General features: G+C 41.8%; 3 protein-coding genes across 8 annotated transcripts; 2 read left to right on the top strand and 1 right to left on the bottom strand.

Annotated features, from left to right (window-relative positions):
• Positions 1-5,918: 5,918 nt before the first annotated feature.
• egfl6 (EGF-like-domain, multiple 6) lies at positions 5,919-14,614 on the top strand. 3 transcript variants are annotated; one of them, XM_035603705.2, is made up of 13 exons: positions 5,919-6,276; positions 7,516-7,622; positions 7,903-7,995; positions 8,179-8,298; positions 8,415-8,534; positions 9,305-9,439; positions 9,524-9,646; positions 10,115-10,177; positions 11,545-11,799; positions 12,967-13,041; positions 13,132-13,227; positions 13,336-13,598; positions 14,033-14,614. In XM_035603705.2, the coding sequence occupies exons 1-13, from the start codon at positions 6,203-6,205 to the stop codon at positions 14,138-14,140; spliced, it is 1,632 nt and encodes a 543-aa protein (XP_035459598.2). In that variant the 5' UTR covers positions 5,919-6,202; the 3' UTR covers positions 14,141-14,614. The 3 variants fall into 3 exon arrangements, with proteins under 3 accessions (XP_035459598.2, XP_035459599.2, XP_035459601.2); XM_035603706.2 differs by lacking the exon at positions 10,115-10,177; XM_035603708.2 differs by lacking the exons at positions 9,524-9,646; positions 10,115-10,177.
• A 1,244-nt stretch (positions 14,615-15,858) lies between these two features.
• On the top strand, positions 15,859-18,684 carry rab9a (RAB9A, member RAS oncogene family). Of its 3 annotated transcripts, none has more exons than XM_035603711.2 (3): positions 15,859-16,004; positions 16,688-16,804; positions 16,978-18,684. In XM_035603711.2, the coding sequence occupies exon 3, from the start codon at positions 17,018-17,020 to the stop codon at positions 17,624-17,626; it is 609 nt and encodes a 202-aa protein (XP_035459604.1). In that variant the 5' UTR covers positions 15,859-16,004; positions 16,688-16,804; positions 16,978-17,017; the 3' UTR covers positions 17,627-18,684. The 3 variants fall into 3 exon arrangements, with proteins under 3 accessions (XP_035459604.1, XP_035459605.1, XP_035459603.1); XM_035603710.2 differs by lacking the exon at positions 15,859-16,004 and adding an exon at positions 16,101-16,329; XM_035603712.2 differs by lacking the exons at positions 15,859-16,004; positions 16,688-16,804 and adding an exon at positions 16,099-16,329.
• A 152-nt stretch (positions 18,685-18,836) lies between these two features.
• On the bottom strand, positions 18,837-20,602 carry trappc2 (trafficking protein particle complex subunit 2). 2 transcript variants are annotated; one of them, XM_035603713.2, is made up of 5 exons: positions 20,454-20,602; positions 20,060-20,163; positions 19,699-19,843; positions 19,294-19,379; positions 18,837-19,189 (listed from the first exon to the last, which is right to left on the bottom strand). In XM_035603713.2, exons 2-5 carry the CDS (start codon positions 20,150-20,152, stop codon positions 19,091-19,093), a joined length of 423 nt encoding a protein of 140 aa, XP_035459606.1. In that variant the 5' UTR covers positions 20,153-20,163; positions 20,454-20,602; the 3' UTR covers positions 18,837-19,090. The 2 variants fall into 2 exon arrangements, with proteins under 2 accessions (XP_035459606.1, XP_035459607.1); XM_035603714.2 differs by lacking the exon at positions 20,454-20,602 and adding an exon at positions 20,285-20,447.
• Positions 20,603-20,636: the final 34 nt, after the last annotated feature.

Raw genomic sequence — 20,636 nt, 5'->3', positions numbered from 1 at the left:
GTTTTTACACTTACTACTTGTTACATGATCACCACAGACGGTATGAATTGTCAGCCACTGATGAAGAACATTATATTCCAGTTGCACAATGTTCAGTACAGCATGATTTATGGCGGAGACTCCTACCAAAAGCTGCACACATCACATCATAATTGTCAAGACATGAAACGTGGTTGCAGGAGTCTATTTCTTATGTTTTGAGAATAGTTAATGAAGATCTAATGAAGAATTGTGTTTAATGTGACAAATATGTGATTGTATGTAAAGTACTTGTCTTTTTATTGTGCAAACATGTACAATTCCTGCAGGATGGATGTATTACATTTTTTCAATCTATTTAAATAGTTTATTATTATGCACCATGGTCCAGAGCAGGGGCGTCCCAACAGGGTAAGCCAAGCAGGCCATTGCTGAGAGGGGCCCCCCTCGACCCTGGGGGTCAGTTTGATTGGAGGTAGGGCCCCCCCAGCCCCAGATCCCTTTTGCCTGGAGCACCAAAAGTCCCTTGAAACACTCCTGGTCAAGAGACAGCAACAGAAACACAGTAAACCTAGTGGATTTATCCAGCTTGATGAAAACCGCCTGAGGAATGTGCAGAGATACCAGTGCTCCTACAGTCAGCATGTCTCGACTGAATGTACTGTACTGGCTGGCCATGGGGATTTTCACGTTGTTCCTTTGAAAAGACGTGCAGCTATATTTACATTTGTGATAAACCCATAAAGGCACGCAAACTTGCTTTACATCTTATGCGGTCCGTACTCATATCTGTGTAAGTCTGAAAAAAGCTTGTTGTGAAACAAGGCCACTAAAGCTATGGCATTCCGATTTGGTCTGAGAGCTGTTTAATCTTGGCTTGATTAATGTGGATAAACACGTTGGAAGTGTGTGTGTGTGTGTGTGTGTGTGTGTGTGTGTGTGTGTGTGTGTGTGTTTTGTTCAGCTAAAAGCAATGTTTTTAAACTGGTATTTCTGACTCTTGCTATTTGTGACATTTCCTCTCTTCCTTTTGTTGCAGGCTGTTTCCACCTCATGCCGTGCAGAGGTGTAAACAGGGGAGCCTCTACCTGCACACAATACATACGTGTTTAAACACCAAAACATGCGCACCCTCCTCTCTTATCTTAAAGTTCAGTAAACCTTAAATAATGTATGTTTAAACATTAAAACCTATCAAACCATTTCCATTGTCTTTTGACAAAACCTACACAAGTCTTCGATAATAGCAAAATCATTCTAAATGTTTTCCCAGCAGCCTATAGCCCCAGCATTTAATAGTGCAGACACATGGTGAGTAAAATGTGATACTGCAACTTGTCGTATCCTGTTAGGTATGCAGTTTACAAGATCACATAAGGTGAGGTGCATTCGACCCTTAGTTACATAGTTGTATAATTACACCCAGCATGAACCTCCACAGTTTAGAAGAATAAAAGACGGCATGTAAACTCTAACCTTTAGGGTCTTGCCACTTTCAGAGGTTAAATGGTAAACTGAACCCCTGCAGACATGAAAGAACAATGCAAATGTCAGCCACTGAATGATCACAGCTTCCTCAGTGTAGTATTGTGTTCCTCTATAATTGTAGCTTCGATAATAACGGCATAGAAAATATGTTGTGCGTTCGGGGTTACACCCTTAAACAACACACCGTGGCTGTCAAGGTTTCATCCAAGAACATATGTATGAACAAATTATGGTTTTAACTACAAACCACATGTAGCAGGTAGCAATATACCTAGAACACAGCAAATACAATGGGTAAAACAAGACGGCCTAAGTGAGTGAAAAATAAAAAAGATCAGGTATAAATTTATATTTATACAACTGTATCTGAGACATATTTTAAGGCACGACCTTGTGTGAAAAGGAGGTTCATAAAAGAGGCTGTTTTAAAATGTACATGTACTCAGATATAGCCATGTGGCAGGAAGTGCACAGGGGAAGTTCCCCATTAAAATCAAGAGTTAAAAAAAACAAAAAAAAAACATGCAACAGCAACATGTTTAGTGGTGCATAGAGTAGATTTAGTGTTGTTTAATGGCATGTAGGTGTAGTTAGGACCCACCAAGGAAGATGACTCACAAGGAAAAGACATCGAAAAGCATCACTTAGATAAAGCTAACTCAGCATTAATGCAGCAGACAAAGGTTAGTTTCTCCTCTATTACAGGAAGACGGTGGCACAACTCTAGCAGAGGAAACTGATGTAGTTCTGTTTTATTTAGTGACGCATCACCGTCAGCTGTGCAGCGGAGGGAGAGATTTGTCTCAGACGGACGGGCTGAATGGGTAACTGTAATGTCCCTGGCCAGGCAAGCCCATTAATAAAATAATGGTGGGCGACACATCAACTGCCCCGAGAGCTCGGGGTCTTCCCCAATCGAGGCCGCCCTCACAGCATGGCACAGCAGTGCTGCATAATTAATAAGAGGAGAGCGGGTGCCCAGCTGAGGCCAAAGACCGTGTTTAGTCTGTCACCCTCGTCACGGCGAGGGGGCAAAAGTGCCTGTGTGATCTCGCACACACCCTGAATCCCCCAAGGTCCGTCTCTCTGGTTACACTGGGTTCAAACCCACTTAGCTGCAGCCTGTCATTGAGTAATCCGCAGGCAGCAGATGTTCCAGGAGGAGCACCTGGACCCATGAGATCTTGTGTGTGTGAATTGCAGGAGGTTTTCGGTTGGGTCACAAAGAGGACAGAGCCGTAAAATTACAACGACAAGGACAAAGAGGACTTTTGAAATAATGGCAAAGGCCGCTTTTGGACAGAAAGTCAAATCTTGTTTCTCCATCCTTGGGCTACCGAATAGTACTCCATCAGCTCTTCAGGTATTTTTACTTCCACACAATAGGGTGTGTGCACAATACTCAATCACTCGTTGATCCTCTGTCTACACTGGAGAGGTGGGTGTGATGGGCTCTCCAGTTAGAATTGCACACATCCAACCCGGTCAAAAAAGATTTCTCAAGGTCACATTTATTATTGCAAGAGGAAGTCACAGTTCGCTCCCTGCATGCACCACTGCAATCTCCCCTGTGTGATACATGATTGCTCAGGCTCAGGGTTTTTAGAATAACCACACTGGAACGAACGGAAAATATCTCACTCTGGAGAAACTTTGATACAAAACAAGTTCAAAAGAAAGTGCAGCAATGATCGCTGCACACAGCCTTTTTTTTCTTCTTCTAAATTTGACTTATGGGGCTATACAGTGCATACATCAATCTAGCACTGCGAAAATTTGTTTAAACACACTAACACACTGAAATAGTGTGTATCACAATATCTTTCATGAGCGCTGGCCCATTATCACAGCAGTCAGTAGTCTCTGCAGAGCATTCATTGCTCATGTCATCTCCCACTCAGGGCAGGATGTGGTTGTGTACACACACCACTTTCAAAATAACTCTTCAACAGCCTTGTCTGTCCTTTTATAGTAAAAGCCTTGCTCATTGTATCATGGGCCAGCGTAAGGGACTCCACACTTTATATGTGCCGCCATAGGGTCATCTGATTTTATAAAAAAAGAAAGGAAAAGGCCTTTTTCAGGGTGGTTAAACTGCAGCCTGTTATGCCCAGTATCAGCTGCATTATCAAATTATAAACTGATCAACTCATGTCTGCAACCTAGGAGTTGATAACAGTAAGTGGAGAGGGAATTCTTGGAAGTGGGCCTGTTGCAGCCAAATATCAGTTATGTAATTGTAGATCTATCATGTGTGCTAAAATGATAAAACTAACTGTTTCGATGTCCATGTTAACGTCCAGAAAACGGCAAAGTAAACCAGTGACCAATCAGTAGTTCTTCTGTACTGCGCCGCAACTCGTTCCCCCATTCAGGAGAAGTCGCAGCCCTCTTCAGTCAATGTGTCCAATCAGATGCGGACCTCTTGTGACAGAAAAGTGACAAAGCACACACTAAATCACGACTGCTGGTAAAATTCCATTCGCACAAAACCTAGGCTCTTTGTTCAGCTGTAGTCACAGCACCGAAACCACAAATCACTTTGACCCAGACCCACTGTAAGAACAGAATAATATGATAAATGAGGTGAGATACATAATCATTAAAGAATGAAGGTTAAACTCTAAGTTGTGTGATTACAGACAAAGTCTGGAGCAACAAGGCCCTTTGTCTTCCCCTCTGCTCTTTATTATGCCGAAATGCTGAACGATGTCTCCCCCTGCTGGTTCATTTGAAATAAATCTATTTCCCCTCAAAGCAGACTCAAAATTCATACCACACAAAAATTAACATTCATGTAATGTTGAAAAATAAACTCTTTTTAACTAGCATTTTCATACTACAAACCCAGTACAATTCGTCAGGGCTTTAAACAATCTCAATGGAATAAAGATGCCGTATCACCAACAGTACTTAAGCTATCCTTGTGTTTTTCAAAATGTATTCATATACAGAAATTCAGCATAGATATTTACAGTATACATGCTTACTGAAGCCACTATGCTGCACACAAATCAGGTTTGATCAAAGTTTTAGTCGTGATATAAATGCCGAGATTTTTCCTTGACAGATGATGGTTCAGATGTTGTGACAATAATGGCTTCATCAGGTTCACATGACACCGATCACACACACGCACACGCACACGCACACACACACACACACACACACGCACCCCCAGCCAGCCAGCCAGCACCAAGGAGACAGCTTTAACGTGTAGTATGCATGACCCACATGCTTGAGATGTCAGTCATATAGAGTCAGGTTGCAGATGAGAAATATAGACACTCAGAAAAGTTTGTGTGTGTGTGTGTGTGTGTGTGTGTGTATGTGTGTGTGTGTGTGTGTGCGTGCGTGTGTATGTTACTACTATGTTATGGGTTCTGTCAAGAAAATAAAAATGTGTGATATGATATAATGATATAATACAACGTTTTGCTCTTGTGAATACTTTCCCGTATTGATCAGTTGTGCCCCCCGAATAATATGAGCAATATCAGCATTGCACATTGTGCATCCCCTGCTGATGAGTTCTCAGACAGGTCTATGCTGGACTGATTTGTTCTGCAGCATCACATGGGCAGAGCCAGACCAAACTCAAATGTGCATTATTGTTGCAATAAATGGGTTTAACTGTGTTTTGATCTCTTTCTATATAAACAAAATGAGATGTATGACACAACATTTAACCAGCTGAAATGTCTCTGCTTCCTGACACGAGTTCTAGATATCTGGCCAAATAATTGTTGAGCTAAACTGCAGTGTTTAACCGCAGACTTCCTTCGCATCTGAAAGCTATTTCCCTCGCAGTTGTCATCAATATAAAACTCTTTCGGTGGCGAGGCATTGGGTGGAAGATTTAAAGAGAAAAATAAACAGATTTTTAGTTGAGCGCACAAATGACCTCTGTTCTACAAAACGTGGAAGGTGTACTTCAACAGCAAATGTTAACTAAACACCGAAGCTCCCACAGAAAACATCACCTGTCCATTTCGGAGGGTTCAGCGGATCGGGACCAGATGTTGGAGCCGACTTTGAACGCGTGAAAACTCATTAAACTTTTTTATGGCTGAACTTGGAATAAGCATGTGTGAGAGAGCGAAGCCTAATGTGCTACCTGTGAGCAAGACATCAAAGCTCTGCAGCTGCTAATGACAGGCTTATACATGTCTGAGTTCCACAATTAGCCGATAGAGCTAATTATCCCAAAAATGTACAGCATAGCGCAGCCTGGCAAATAAGAAATCCACACAAATCTTGTCTTTTTTTTCAGGAAATGAAACATAATCCTGCATTTGACGTTTGCGAATTTTTTTTTTCCCAACTGGCGATTCGCGGGAAGAGTTGCATGTGGTCCTGTATAGGGTTTCAGTGAAGAGAGTAGCCCCCTAAACATAATCCCCACCCCCCTTTCAAAACACACTCCTACCTCCAAAAGTCACAACCTATCCTTCTCGGTGCAGTGTCATTTCACAGAGTGTCAACCCACCTCATAGGAAGAGGTGGAAAATTATGAGAGGGGGAGATTTCTGTTTTTCTTCCTTGGAGGAGACTTTGACTTTGTGCTCTGGAAATACGTGAAATTTGCCGTGCCTTGAGTAACGGCTCAACTGAGACCTGTTCCCGTCTAAGCATTTTAATGAGCGTAAGCCCCCAGGAGGAGTAGTCGGAACTCACAGCGAGCAAAGTCAGCCCCGTGGGAAACAAAGCGCCCCGGCTGCTCACACTCACAGACATGCAGCCCTTCGCCTTGGTCAGTGCTCTTTCCCTGCTGATCTGCATCTCCTCTGGTGGAGCAGAAGCCCATAGGTAAGTCAATGAAGTGGAGCTGCAGAGCGTCTGAAGTTGCATTTCTATGCAGGCCTGCGGCATGTGTAATCTTTACTTGGATATTTGCTGTTATGAGTCAAAAAAGATCTTCCAGTATAATGTCATGACGTCTTCCTGTGTACTATAACGTTTTTCTATCACATTTGCAGTGAGCCTGAAATGCACAGATACCAATAACAGACTTAAAATGTTACCCATTGTATTGGCTAAAATGTAATTTGGCCTACCAGTTTAACTTTGATTTCCTATACATGCTGTTATTCTAAGTGGAGCTTGACTTTTGTGCTTTTAATCGCTTCAAGTAAAACTGTTTCGATGGTATGTACACACTGCTGCCGCTGCCAACAGGGAACTATGGGAGCTATGACAGTCTGTCAAGCTAAATGTGGCACGGCAACTGTTAATAACTGAAGAGCACCTGTCACACTCAGGAGTCCCTCTTCTCCGAGCTATTCTGGTTGATTTCAACCAGGACTCAGATTCCTACAGTCCCAATGGAGTCGAGGCTGCTTTTAGGATGCTGCCCCTGGGACACCCTAACATCTGGGATATTAGAGCCCAGCACTGAACTTGAGAAAAGAGCTTAAGATGCTGAAAACTGTCGAATTTAGATTTGGATGTGTGATTCAGGCATCCATTAACTTTTTTACTAAGTCAATGGAAAGTAATTGACAGGTTAAAAATATGCACAGGCAATGTAATCTCTATAGGTTTATTTCGAGTGCAACGCAGACTCCCCCACCGCAACTGAGAATAACTTTACAGTAGATTCTCCTCTGATTCCAGTAACAAGAGTCAGATGGAGGATCAAGGTAAACATAGGAAGCAGAGTTCCAACAGGTATCAATGTGCAACACAGGAAATGTCTGATTAGTGTGTTTTTCTCCATCTGTTGCCAACATCCTGTCAGATGGCTGTTGCTTCACAGGGAGCCCTACTTTTATAAGGGAGCATGTGAGGGTACTCTTTATTCAAGCTGTGTTTTTTTTCACACCACTGCCATTAGGACCGTTAATTAGAAATGGATGCCTAGAAGCTTGCATTTTGGGAGCCTGACAGCAAAATAAACATGAATTTGTAATAACTCGAATGTATGTTTCATTATAATTATTAGACTTTTCAATTTGATATTTTATGCATCATCAGGCATGGCCATAAATACTGCTAAAACAGTGAAATAACAGATCTTACCTTCTACTCCTGTCTTCCTTCACAAAGGCACTACCGACAAGTCCTTACTGGAAACCAACCAGGTGTGTGCCGCTATGGCAGGAGACTGGAGTGTTGCTATGGCTGGAAGAAAAACAGTAGAGGACAGTGTGAGGGTAAGACTATTTCAATGACTGGTTTATAACCGATGGATAACAGTTTGTGCTTTTTGAATTCACAAAAAAATATACGGAGAGAAGAATCTAATTTTCCTCCCCCAAACTCTGTGTCCGAACAATTGTTCATGGGAGATATTTTCCTAACCAAGAAAATGTGGAGGAAATCATAGTGTAGATTGAAAAACCTTCCCTGCATAATAGAATGTGTGGTTTGACCGCGATCCATCATTCTCAAACCACTGATATTTCTGATGGTATTTGTTAAATGTTTTACCAGCTCAGTGTGAGCACGGCTGCAAGCACGGCGAGTGTGTTGGCCCCAACAAATGCAAGTGCTTCCCAGGATACACGGGAAAGACGTGTAATCAAGGTGAGTAATTGGGGTCAGCGAAGGGGGTCTGGAAAACTTGGGTAAGGGATAGTGGTCAAATGGGGTACAGGATAATCTAATGTCCAGATGATAACTCGCTTTAATTGCTACTTTTAGGTATGCCTTTCATTTTCTAATTTGCTGTGTTTCAATAAACTGAATACAAGAAGATCTTGCTTCTAGATTTGAATGAGTGTGGCTTGAAACCTCGGCCCTGTGAGCATCGCTGCATGAACACTTTTGGCAGTTACAAGTGCTACTGTCTCAATGGATACACCTTGATGCCTGATGGATCTTGTGCCAGTGAGTTTCATCTTGCTCCTATCCAAATTGGAAACATAGAGAAGACAGTTAACAGTTGCAGTTGAGTTTGCATATGTGTAAATGGGTGTTTATTTGTTTTTTGACCGTGTGTGCAGATTCCCGGACGTGCTCTCTTGCTCACTGTCAGTATGGTTGTGAGGAGGTTCAGGGGGAGATTCGCTGCCTCTGCCCATCTGCGGGGCTGCAACTGGGGCAAGATGAGAGGACTTGTGTCGGTGAGCAACCACACTTACTGTGACTAATGTATTTCACAGTGATGTAAATGTCTTTTAAATGATGCCATGCAAAGAAAGAAATACAATTTCATTGTGGAAAAAATTCTGTAATGTTTATATTATGTGGCTTTTGCATTCTTGGCTCGTGAATCAAATGGATGTAATTAAGTAATTTTTCTTCCCACAAAACTGCTTGAGCTGTGACAGAGCGAGTCTGACATACAGATCACACAGGGGAAGAAATATAATAATTTAAAGAGCATTGCATTTCACGATTACTATGGATGAAACACACGGTGGAAACAGAACTATATCAGCCTGCTTAGGCGCCACATGAAGCAAACCAGTAGTGTTTGACAGTGGGTAGCCAGTGAGGGATCGTGTTTATGATGAGCGCATTACACCAGGATGGTGAAGCTCCCTGCTGGCAGATGAAAAAGAGCAGCAGATGATTCCTTGTGAATTAGAGGAAGCACACGATTGTCGGTAGGAAGTATTAAGAATTTGGAGCAGTGTGAATAAGGCATGACAACATTTTTTTTTAAATGCCATAAAGAAGGATTTTCTGATTATCTCCTGATGTGACATGTTTTGTCTGAAGTTATGCAATGCTCATTTTCAGTATATACTATAATTGCACATGATTGCATGCAAGTTGTAGGGGTATAAAACTTTCAGTGAAGGGTACTTTTGTAGTGTCATGCCAAGTTATGCAGTAGGTACAGGTGTGATCAGGTAAGAACTAAATCCCCTGTTGTGTTTCCCTTCAGATATTGACGAATGTGTTACTGGGAACAACCTCTGCCCATACAACAGACAGTGTGTGAACACCTTTGGCAGCTACTTCTGCAAGTGCCAGGATGGCTACGATCTGAAATATGTTGACGGCAAATATGCCTGCGAAGGTAAGGTATACAGATTTATTAAGGGGGGATATTTCTCATCGGTTCTGCTCCTAAAAGGTACAAATAGGCTTCTTCCAATTCCAGACAATGATGAGTGTGCAGCCGGCACCCACAAGTGCAGCCACCACGCTGTCTGTCTGAACACTCAAGGATCCTACAAGTGCAGGTGCAAGTCTGGCTTCAGAGGCAATGGCTTTGAATGCTCTGGTGAGATCTGAGATCTGTTTCATGGAATTTTGAATTAATACATTTTAGGAGCGTTGTTAAGTATGTTTCGCAAAAGATCACAAAAGATTACAAAAGCCTATGTCTCAGGCCTTTCCCACGTGAGAGCAGTCGGTCAGATAGGTCAGGAACAGTTTTTACGGCCACATATTTCATTTGGACTCTTTAAACGTCAGCAAACAAAAGTCCTGGCAAGGGTAGTTTCCTGCTTTCCCGAATCCACTCCTCTTCCCAGATGTTAGCAATGGAGAGCCACAGATTAGAAACACACCTGTGTAAATATGACACTGTAAAGTAGCCGGCCAACTGATGAAGGAGGGGAAAGGCAGATTGTGTTGTACTCTTTGAACCAGACCCAGATAATGACAGGTGAAGCCTTGTGTAGCCAAATCACATAAGAAAGTAGAGGCCAGATTTCTGCATGAATGAAGATGCCTTTATGTTTTATAGTCAAGCCCTTTTATCAGAGGCCGTGGGATGGAGACAAAGGCAGTGCAGATGATTTCCTCAATGGTGAGACTGTGTGGAATCCGAGACTCTGCTTCCGCTGTTCACTCCCTGGCCTGCAACTCCATTCACCCCCTCCTCTTGCCTGCTTTTAAGAACAGCTCCCCTGACTCTTGCTTGCTCAAATGTTGTATGTCAACAGCACACACAGGCTTGTTAGGAAGACTAGTTTCCTCAGCATGAAATGCAGAATATAGTGTGCTTGCTTAAAGGATTCAGACGCCTTCTCTCTCTTTTTTTTTTTTTTTACACTGTTTTGTTGTAGCTTTTAAAAAGGAAAAACTGAAATATCACATTGGCATACGTATTCAGACCCTTTGCTATGACACTTGAAATTTTGCAAAGGGAGTCCCCCATATACCGGTCATGGTACTTCTATGTACTATACAAAGGCAACCTGACTTGCTCTAGGTTCTTGAAGACATTTCGCCTGTCATCTGAAAGGACGTTCTTCAGTTCTATCTGACTGGTGGGGAGTCCCAAACATTTAAGCTCATTGGGGTTTGTCAATACCTTGAGTCGTTGAACCACCCAGCCATTGGTCTTCTCTGGCCAAAAGTTTTACATTGATTCTCAAATCGATAATGGTCTTGACAAGGGCCTTGACAAGAGAAGTGACCAAGACCACAATGACCACTCCAGTTGAGCTCCATGCAGAGATCCTGTGTGAAGACAGGAGGAACTTCCAGAAGGTCAGACGTCACTGCAGCTGCAGGTCCAGAGTCTGATTAGATGCCAACATCTCTTGAGAGACCTGACATAGCTTTAGAGGATGTGCAGAGAATAAATGCAGAAAATCCCAGAATCCAAGGCAACAAATCTTGTAACGTCATACATAAGAAGCTTCGAGGATGTGATTGTTGCAAAAGGTGCATCGGCTTAGTGTTGAAGCAAAGGGTCTAAATAACTATGTTACTGTGATAGATTTTAGATGTAAATGGATGAATGGAAAAATTTTATTTATCAATTTAAATATAAGCTCTAACATAACAAAATGCGAAAAGGTTAAGGTGTCTGAATACGTAAAAAATAAACACTGATTGTTTGTAATACTCTGAATGCACTGTATGTTATCAAATGCTTGTGTAGTTAAGTTTTAATTATGCACAACGAATGTCAGTCATGCATCTGCATGGAGTAGGAATATTCCTATCTATTATTTTTGCATGTTCTATAGTTGGCTATAGTACTATGCAACAGAGAAGTCATGTATTGAACCTATGAACTGGTAAGTAACTGCAAGGAAGAGAAAAAGCAGCTGCAAAATACATGATAATAAAAAACATATGCATCTGAATCCTGGTAAAATATTGTATTTCCCACTCGTGATTGATGTTCCACCTGTCCAATATGATTCCTCTTCCTGCCCGCAGCCATCCCAGACTCCCAAGTGAGTCCCGGGACTCTGGGAGGTAAACTGCACAACGAGGAAATCAAAAACATTATCCCTGAACCAGTCACAACGACACCCCCTAAGATCCATCAGCAGCCTTTTGACTATGAAGGAGAGGTCTACGTTGGCCCCCAGACAGAGCGGAGACCTCCGGAGGAATTTCCCGAGGAAGACGAGGAGGATGAGGATGAGGAAGAGGAAGACAACCAGCTCAATCCAAGAGGAGATGTTTTCAGTTAAGTGTGGCTGCCTTGCAAATATTTCTATTTTTAGCATTCTGGGTGGGGGGCAATGCATTCATTAAACCCAGAAAATACAAACTCAGGGCAGAGAAAAGTATAAAATTGTAGATCAGGTCTTTGCTTCATGTAAACCTGTCAATGTCCTATACCAGGACCTATACTCTTGGAAAGCTATAAATAAACAACTCTCTTTTCGACTCTTTTTAGTGACCAACATGCTAAGATATATTAAATCTGGTTAGTCAGAGACATCCCACAAAAAACTGTTGATAGCATTGTCTATCCAGGTGTGATGTCCCTCATCAATGAACAAAGAAGTAGTCCCTAGTCCTTCAGTATAGGCTCATAACATATCTGGTATTGTCACCTCTAAGCTGACACTTTCAAACAGACATGCCGGTAACAGATTCAGACACTTTCATCAGATAAAAAGTGCAGTGGGCAGTGTGACTATTCAGCGGTATGCATCTCGGTGAAACACACCATTAATGTGGTTACCATCACTCTTGATCTTTATGGAAATACAGAGTCTGTTTAAGAACTAGCAAGAGGAGACAAGCCCCGAGACATCCATCACCTCCAGGGAGGAATGTTACTCTATCGGTATGTGAGAGCCCAGGGACACAAGTCATCCTGGGTCTGCCTCCCATCTCCTGGGAGGAGGGCGAGGAAGGGAGGGAGGTTACGAAGCCCCCAAGCCTTTTATTATGTTTTCCCCAAACCAGCTGTTGTGCAAACAGACTTGACTGCTAGTAGAAAAAGTCTGTCATCAGCCGTCGAGACCTCTCTAACACTAGAGCACTCTGGGTGATCAGGTTAAAAAACCCCAGCTGTCACTCCTCTGATTGTCTAAGGCCGCTTGCCATGGGGGTGGTTTGCTGCAAGAGCTTTAAAATCCTTGGGAGGGGGGGGGGGGGGGGTGATCTTTAAGTTGCAGTTCCATCTCGATAATTGAGTGACAGCAGGGCAGGTCTATACCTGTTGGTTAAAAGCCCCTTTCTAGCTTTTGTTTCATTTGTGGTAAAATCTCCTTGCTTTTTTTTTAAGATCACATTTTTCTTAAGAATATATAAGAGTCATGCTGTTTGCTTTGCAATATTTGGTTTAAAATATATGTATTTACACTGATTTCTTCTTCCCTCTTCAACCTCTTAACACAGTATCAGAAGACTTTGAATCCGTTTTCGGTCCAACCACTGAAGTCAAAGAAATCCAAATAGCCCCAGCTCAGGAGGGTAATCAAATATCTGTTCATGAGCCATTGTCTAATAATGACTGTTTACATGATAAATTTGCTGATTTGCCACTGTCCTTTTACAATGTAGAGTTTATCATGGATTGCAACTTTGACCAGGGAGCATGTGAGTGGGTCCAAGACAAGGCTGATGACATGGACTGGAATGTAGCTTACCATGACACAGGTAACAAAAGAATGATTTTTTTTTAAAAATTTATATATTATTTCAGATGATTTGTTTTTTGTACAGTTTGATACAGTTATTTATCAGAACTACTATGGTGTTTCTCAGGTGCAGAGTACTACATGGCTATTAGTGGGCTCCTAGGAGAGAAGGAGGACATGGCCAAGCTGAAGTTGCTTCTCAATGACCGGGTGCAGCAGGGCAGCTTCTGCCTCACTTTTGACTACCGCGTGGTAGGACACAATGTGGGCGCTGTCAGTGTGCTGCTGGATAACAATGCTTACCCAGTGTGGGAGCAGAACCAAAGCAGAGACCAGGGCTGGCAGACTGAGCTCCTCACTGTGGCCTGGAAAGAGGAGGCCCCACAAGCTGTGAGTCATTTACCCGATTCTTAAGGCATATTATAGACACATCAATGTTCATAATAACTTGTTAATTACAGCTTTTGTTATTTTGATAATAAAAAAAGATTCTGAACAAATGTTGAACGTGTCCGCTGCTCAGATCGTATCCGATATAATCAGCAGCCTGCATCTTGATCGAGCCGCTTGTTAATGAGTTGTTAATATGTGTATGTCCAAATTTGTGTGAAACAGCTGAAGGTTTTATTACCTTCTATCTGAAACTAAAAACTGTTGGGTGATTTTACTATTACAGCAGGAACATAATCATAACTATCATCCAAAAGAGATAAAACAGAACACATTACAATTAGGTTCCTAGTTATGGTGGATTTTTCTATAGAAAATTAAATTCATGTGGTTCAAAGAACAAAGATGTAATTGTACCATTGAATGTCTTTCAGGTCATCTTTGAAGTTCAGCGTGGGACGGGTGTTGGAGGAGAGATAGGGCTGGACAATGTTGTGCTGACCTCAGGGCCCTGTCAAGAGGATGACAGCCCGGTCTTTTAGGAATGTCCACCTTGGATCGCCAATTTGAAAAATCTGCTTCCTTTCCTGGCATAGCCTCGAGACAACCACACAAAGATAAAGACACATGGTCTCGTGGGGGAGATTATGTGCAATCAGTGTATGCATGTTCATTTGTCACCACACTGCTACATCAATGCATCCTGCAACAGTCTCCTAAATACAGATAACTCCGATCTCAGGAATAGGTGGAAACGCTTTGTCTGTCAGATATGTTCAACAGTATTGTGCTTAGTCCTATGCTGTGTATGCAATAGTGCATAGTTGAAGTTAACAGAAAATAATCATTAACATGTAATGTGAATTCTTAGGTGAATTATTGCTGAAATTTCAATCGTTAATGAATAACTTTTGCGAAGTCTAGTTAGTTTGAATGATAAGTATCAGTGCATAACTGCTGTAAATTTTGCTTTCATATTATACTATACTATTACATTAAAATGTTTTTTTTTCTAACCCTGTCTACCATTCTTTCTGCTCTTCATATGACTGTATACCTGGGTGGCCAATCTAGATTACATTCCTTAATTTATGGATGTCAGGGATATCATTTTATCATAGAAACGTGGTGTGTAGTAGCCAATGAAGACTCAAAGTTAATGATATGCTTTCTAAGTAAAACAGCTGATGCATCTTGACCCTCTGGAAGAGACTCATTCAGTTGGGAACCACTGGGCTAAACCACGAAATTGTACATAAAATAGTTAAATCCTGCTCCATCTTGAGCAGCTACAACAATAAAATGCTGCTTAGACAGGAATGCATCAGTATTAACAAACTAAAGACATAGGATTTATGTCCTAGGGGGCATTTTACAGCTGAACTCGTACTTTTACTGCTAACAAATTAGTACATTTAGATGATTGGACTTTTACTATGTGGTGTAAATCTATTTTAGCTGTTACCAGTCCGGTGGATATATCTCAAATCTGGTTACGCACAACAAGCTGCTAATTGGTCCTACATCCAGTTTTTTTTTAAGTTGTAACGTTGGGTGCGTTTGTAAGAGTACACAGCTGGAGAGTTGGCTGGTATAAGGCTAGTTGTCGCTCTTTTGTGGTGGACAATGAATAAGACAAGGAAGGTAAAATGCAGGTATGTCTCGCCCCTGAAGGAGCTCAGCATTTCCAGGCAGCCCCAGCACCTCTGTCTGTGTCCAGGGACACAGCAGCCCCGCCCCAGATGAACCTGTGCGATGATTCCTGTCCCTGTCCCATGCTCCTGTCTACAACAACCACCAGACCTGCAAGTATACTGGAAGGGGAACATCTAGGGGTCATAATTGGTCTGCGGGGTCTGCAAGGTCCACCTGTGCCTCAATGCTTCATGGTACTGAAGCAGTTGCGCTAAGTGGCAGGACTGGACTGGACTGGACTGGCCTTTGATACAGTATCAGTAGCTCAACAAAAATGCTAATGTTTTTTCTTATATTTTTTATATTTAACAAAATGTCCCTAGACCAGCGAGGAGACATGTGGTAACTTCACTGACCTTGATTTGCAAAATAAAAGTAAAGTTTTGGGAGAAAAAGTCACAAAGGTAAAAAAGTGTTCTCATATCCTCCAATGACTACGTCATTTTGAATTTCCAACTATTTCAATTTCAGACTAGAGGCTTTAAACGTCTTTCCGGCACCGTGCAAACAGCGGCTGGTCGGTGGATGCCGCCAAAAACAGTGGCAGCTGTGGCCGCAGGTTAAGTGGCTGCTGTGGCTGCCACCGAAAAAAAAAGGCCAGTCAGCTGCTGTAGTCACTTGCTGTCTCTCAACGGTGGGACGCTGTGTCTGGCCAATAACCGTGTAAACACGGAGTAAAACACATGGACAAAGTCCTGCTTTGTGTGAAAGGTAACGATGTGGTGACGCTGAACGATGAGCAACTGTGTGACGAAGTTGTACGGGTCTGACTCGTTACCTCCGCCGTCGTTGGCTCGTGTCTGTCGGACGAGATCACATGATCCGCGGCGGTCCGTGTTAGCTTGTTGTTAGCCTGTTAGCAGCTAGCCCCGTTAGCAACGAGCCTCTTTGCAGCGCACCAGGAAACGGTGCGACCTGGCGAGATCTCGACACCTCGCCACACAGTCGCCGAGGCGGTCGTCTGTCAAACACATGTCATTTCGGTCGCTTCGTGCTTTATTCGTCGTTGGCACCGCGGGGCCCCAGAAGCTGTGAGGTACGTTTCCAGCTGCCTTTTCCTGCGAGTAAACCCGCGCTAGCCGATGCAGTATATTCCATGTCCAGCTGTGCTCTCCTCCGTTTTCGCCTTATCTGGAGATCGGCGAGCGTAGCTAACACTTAGCTAGCTGGTAGAGCTATTTCAGATACGTTATACCAACACGTGTACTTGTATGTCGCTACCGCATAGTTGATATTTATGTACGTGGTATAAGTACATCGTTTACACTGTGTTAAGAGTGGCCACAGACAGTGAGTTGAACGTTTGGTCGAACTGCCTTGTGGCGTCTCAGCTGAAACTGCTGCGCCGGGCTCTCTGTTGATTAAACTCTTGCCTGCTTATCACTGTGTTCCAGCCGGTTGAACGTTACCTACATGGCCGTTCACTCCAACATCACACAGAAGAGCATGTGACTGAGGACTAGTGTATAAAGCACATGATCTGGACCAGTGGAGGCCAAAGTCAATCGAGGGTGAGAGAGAGAGAGAGAGAGAAAAGGCACAAAAACATCCACCTCATATTGTGTTCCTGCACTAAAATGTTTAGTCAACTGGTGATTGGTTACAATATTTTTTTTCCCCCCTTAAAATAATATGGTGTAATTGTGGTGTACAGATGAAAATACCTTTCCATCTCACCCGTCAGGCAAAAGTAATTCAAAGCGGACAAGCGGGAGTGAATAGCCATGACGACGAAGACGTCCCTGCTGAAAGTGATCCTGCTGGGTGACGGCGGTGTCGGAAAAAGCTCCATCATGAATCGCTACGTCACCAACAAGTTCGACGCGCACCTTTTCCACACCATCGGTGTGGAGTTCCTCAACAAGGACCTGGAGGTAGATGGCCACCAGGTTACCCTGCAGATCTGGGACACTGCCGGCCAGGAGCGCTTCCGCAGCCTGAGGACTCCTTTCTATCGAGGCTCTGACTGCTGCCTGCTCACTTTCAGCGTAGATGACAACCAGAGTTTCCTCAACCTGGGCAACTGGAAGAAGGAGTTCATCTACTATGCGGACGTCAAGGAGCCGGAGAAGTTCCCGTTTGTGATCTTGGGCAACAAACTGGACGTGACTGAGCGGCAGGTGTCTGCTGAGGAGGCTCAGCAATGGTGCAAGGAGAACGGCGACTACCCCTATTATGAGACCAGTGCCAAGGATGCTACCAACGTAGCAGTGGCCTTTCAGGAAGCAGTGCGGAGAGTGTTGGCAATGGACGAAAGAACAGACCACCTCATCCCCACGGACACAGTCAAGCTCCACAGAAAACCTCGCTCTGCCGGCACTTGCTGTTCATAACGTCCAGGAGTTTTCACTAACATTAATTTGCTGTCATGCGACGATGCTGTAGGTGTACAATGCTGTAGTAATATCCTATTTAAACAAATTATGCTACTGGCTTTGTGATTTGTTATACTGTTAACGGTTTGATAATGCTAATAGCTGGACTTGGGTTTGAAGAGAGAGAGATAGAACACTAAATCCATCCCAGTCTAAGTACAAATTATCACAAAAGCACTGAATCATTTCACTCACAAAAGGATTGCAAAAAAAGAAACATAATTTTGTGTTGGCTTTAAATTACCTGTGGGGAAGTAAATACAGTATGTGTTTAACAAATGCATTATCTTTGAAAAGTTTTCACTTCCCTATCAAATGGTACAATCTTCCATTCAAGTCAAATTATATTGTGACTCACTGATGATGTTTAGAAGTGTGCTACCTCGGTAGTCCTTGTGATGGGGTCCTTGAACTTCACTCCAGAATGTGACTATGCTGATTAGGTGATGACCTGTATATTTGTATTAAGAAAATAATTGCATAATTAAAATAATTTAAACAACCCAATAACCTTATTCCCGAGGATTGTAAAGTAGCTAAGGCACTACTCTGTGTAACTAACAAATTAAGGATGATCGCACCTTAGGGTGTTGTTTGTGGACATTCTGCATAGTAAATAGATTGTGGCTATGTGCTGGAAGCACTGAGGGACATGATCCCTAACAGAAGATAAATATTTAAGCGAAGTTAACATGCATGGCATATGGTGTATTTATGCATCTGGAAAGTTATTAATTTTCCACACTTTTGACTTAAATCACTGAATCAAGCTACAGTATTTCCTTTAATTAAATAGTGGTCATGATTAAGTAAACTCTTTTTTATCATTGTTGGGCTTATTGTTTTAAATAATGATTTTGATCATTATGCACTCAATGAACATCTTGTCCCCTTCCCTGCGCGTAATTTTTTTTACATGCTGATCCATTCATTTATCTTTATGGTTTCTCATTTGGATTTCATTTGTATTTAAAGATGTTCTTCTGGTAAACCAAACAATAAAAAAAAAACCTTCAGAATTGTCGATTAAAGCTTATTTTCTCATCATAAAAATCTGTTTTACTTCCAAGGTTTGAACGGAATCTTAGAATTTGCTGTGCTTTCCTGCACTGCAGTGACATAATGCCTAAACCTGTATATAATGCTAAGAAACAAACTAAGTCAAGAGTAATAATTGAAATGTTTTATAATGTTGATAATTAACATACAGTAGCCATATACACTGTCCAGCCGTACAAGAAAAAAACAAAAACAAACATTAGCTTAGAAAGTATATCAGATGAAAAAAACTAAACTTAATAGAAATTCCAGATTTGTGTTATTTTTGAAAAACATGAAAAGACAAACATACAGACATCAAGCGTGTTTGGTATATGTACAACAAAGACACGATACGTCCATATCCCTGTGCATGAGACATGATTAACTCAGCAGATGTTTCTTTCCAAGAAACTGGACTTTCCTCTCAAAAGCTGTCGAGCGGATCGGTGCATTAATTTCATAGAATGGATTCATTGCAAACTAGAAGACAGAAAAAAAAATGTAATTAAAACACTGAAGGGAATAAAAGTAGACCAAATGTTACTTCATGCTAAGTTATGCTCAATATATGGAAGACAACTTACCTTAATGTATAAATCATATACATCATTGAAAAAGTTTTTGATTCCATCTTCTTGACGCACATCATGCAGCATGATTAATCTTATATGTGGGGCGAATAATTAAAGAGAATAAAGCCATAGCAACACAATACTTTGATGTGAATGATGTCAACATGAACTTGCTTACAAAATAATTATGCAACTGCAAACTTACATGTAAGATGATGGTAGTAGGGCTTGAAATAAACAACTATAAATAATATACATTGTCAAATAATCAGTTTTTTATTTATCTAATAATGTTTTATTAGAAAACTACAACATGGCTAAAATAATTTACATTTTGTGATTGCAATAACCATATGAAATAATATGATTCAAATGAATACAGTGCAAGTGAATACAAAATGGCAGAATAAAGGATATGTCCTGCAGTGACGAAGGCCGAAACAAACCACTCGTTGAACTTGTCCACAGTTTTCAAGTACATATTGTTGGACAGCCACATGTTTTCATCCACCAAATCCAGGGCTGCGTGTGCAATGAACTGGTTCAGGTGACGATGATCATCCTGTGGCCAATGAAACAAATCTTATCAAACAAGATTATACATTAACAGACATGTTTATTACCTGTAAATCACTGTTATGTCCTTGTGCCACTTACAGTCGAGACATATTAGATTAATCTTTATATCAGACACACTAGGTCCATATCAGTAAAGAAAAAGAAAACTTAGTATGATCACTGGAATAATTGCTGCTGTTATAAAACGAAGCCACTTTACCTTTGACTCGGGCTTCCCAGCTGGCAAGAACTCCATCTCAAACACGGGGTTGTCATGATGACCAACCATGACAAAATAAAAACTTCCAGACATGGTTTCCCCTTCTTCTTAGCGAAGCCGAGCCGCCATGGAATCAATCAAAACCAAACGAAAGAGTTTAAACGGTGAGATATTGACAGATCTCAGGGTTAATATCACCCAAATTACTGTAAACCCCCTCTTTACCTAGCAAGCTAACGTTATCTTTAGCACTTGACAGACACTTGGCGTCGTTCGCGTCCTTAACTGATTATTTCTAGACCATTATGAAATGACTGCCACTTGAAATATTAAAAGAATACAACGTTCGCAGAAAAGACAGCGTTTTTAATTTGACATAACGACATTTGTTTACCTTACGATTTCGCTTCCTGGAGAGCAGCAAGAGTCGTCGCGGACAGATGACGACAAAGTCAAAGCGCAACAAATATATTCATCTTATATATTTATCCTAGGTGATCTGTTGTAAAATTACATTTTTTTTAAGAATTACACAGTAAAACGTATCATTGCATGAAACATATGATCAATTATTAAA

The sequence above is a fragment of the Scophthalmus maximus genome, chromosome 14 (genome assembly GCF_022379125.1).
Source record: "Scophthalmus maximus strain ysfricsl-2021 chromosome 14, ASM2237912v1, whole genome shotgun sequence".
Taxonomy (NCBI): Eukaryota; Metazoa; Chordata; class Actinopteri; order Pleuronectiformes; family Scophthalmidae; genus Scophthalmus; species Scophthalmus maximus.
The sequence above is the reverse complement of the archived record's forward strand: the minus strand, read 5'-3'. Positions and strand labels throughout refer to the sequence as shown.

Bases quoted from the DNA above. Each gene is read 5' to 3' on its own strand.
- egfl6 (XM_035603705.2), top strand. From the start codon at position 6,203: ATGCAGCCCTTCGCCTTGGTCAGTGCTCTTTCCCTGCTGATCTGCATC. The intron at 6,277-7,515 runs GTAAGTCAATGA...TCCTTCACAAAG, and splicing joins GGTGGAGCAGAAGCCCATAG to GCACTACCGACAAGTCCTTA. The intron at 8,299-8,414 runs GTGAGTTTCATC...CCGTGTGTGCAG, and splicing joins GCCTGATGGATCTTGTGCCA to ATTCCCGGACGTGCTCTCTT.
- rab9a (XM_035603711.2), top strand. From the start codon at position 17,018: ATGACGACGAAGACGTCCCTGCTGAAAGTGATCCTGCTGGGTGACGGC.
- trappc2 (XM_035603713.2), bottom strand. From the start codon at position 20,152: ATGTCTGGAAGTTTTTATTTTGTCATGGTTGGTCATCATGACAACCCC. The intron at 19,380-19,698 runs ATATCCTTTATT...TATTCGCCCCAC, and splicing joins GGCCTTCGTCACTGCAGGAC to ATATAAGATTAATCATGCTG. The intron at 19,190-19,293 runs GTAAGTTGTCTT...TCTGTCTTCTAG, and splicing joins TATATGATTTATACATTAAG to TTTGCAATGAATCCATTCTA.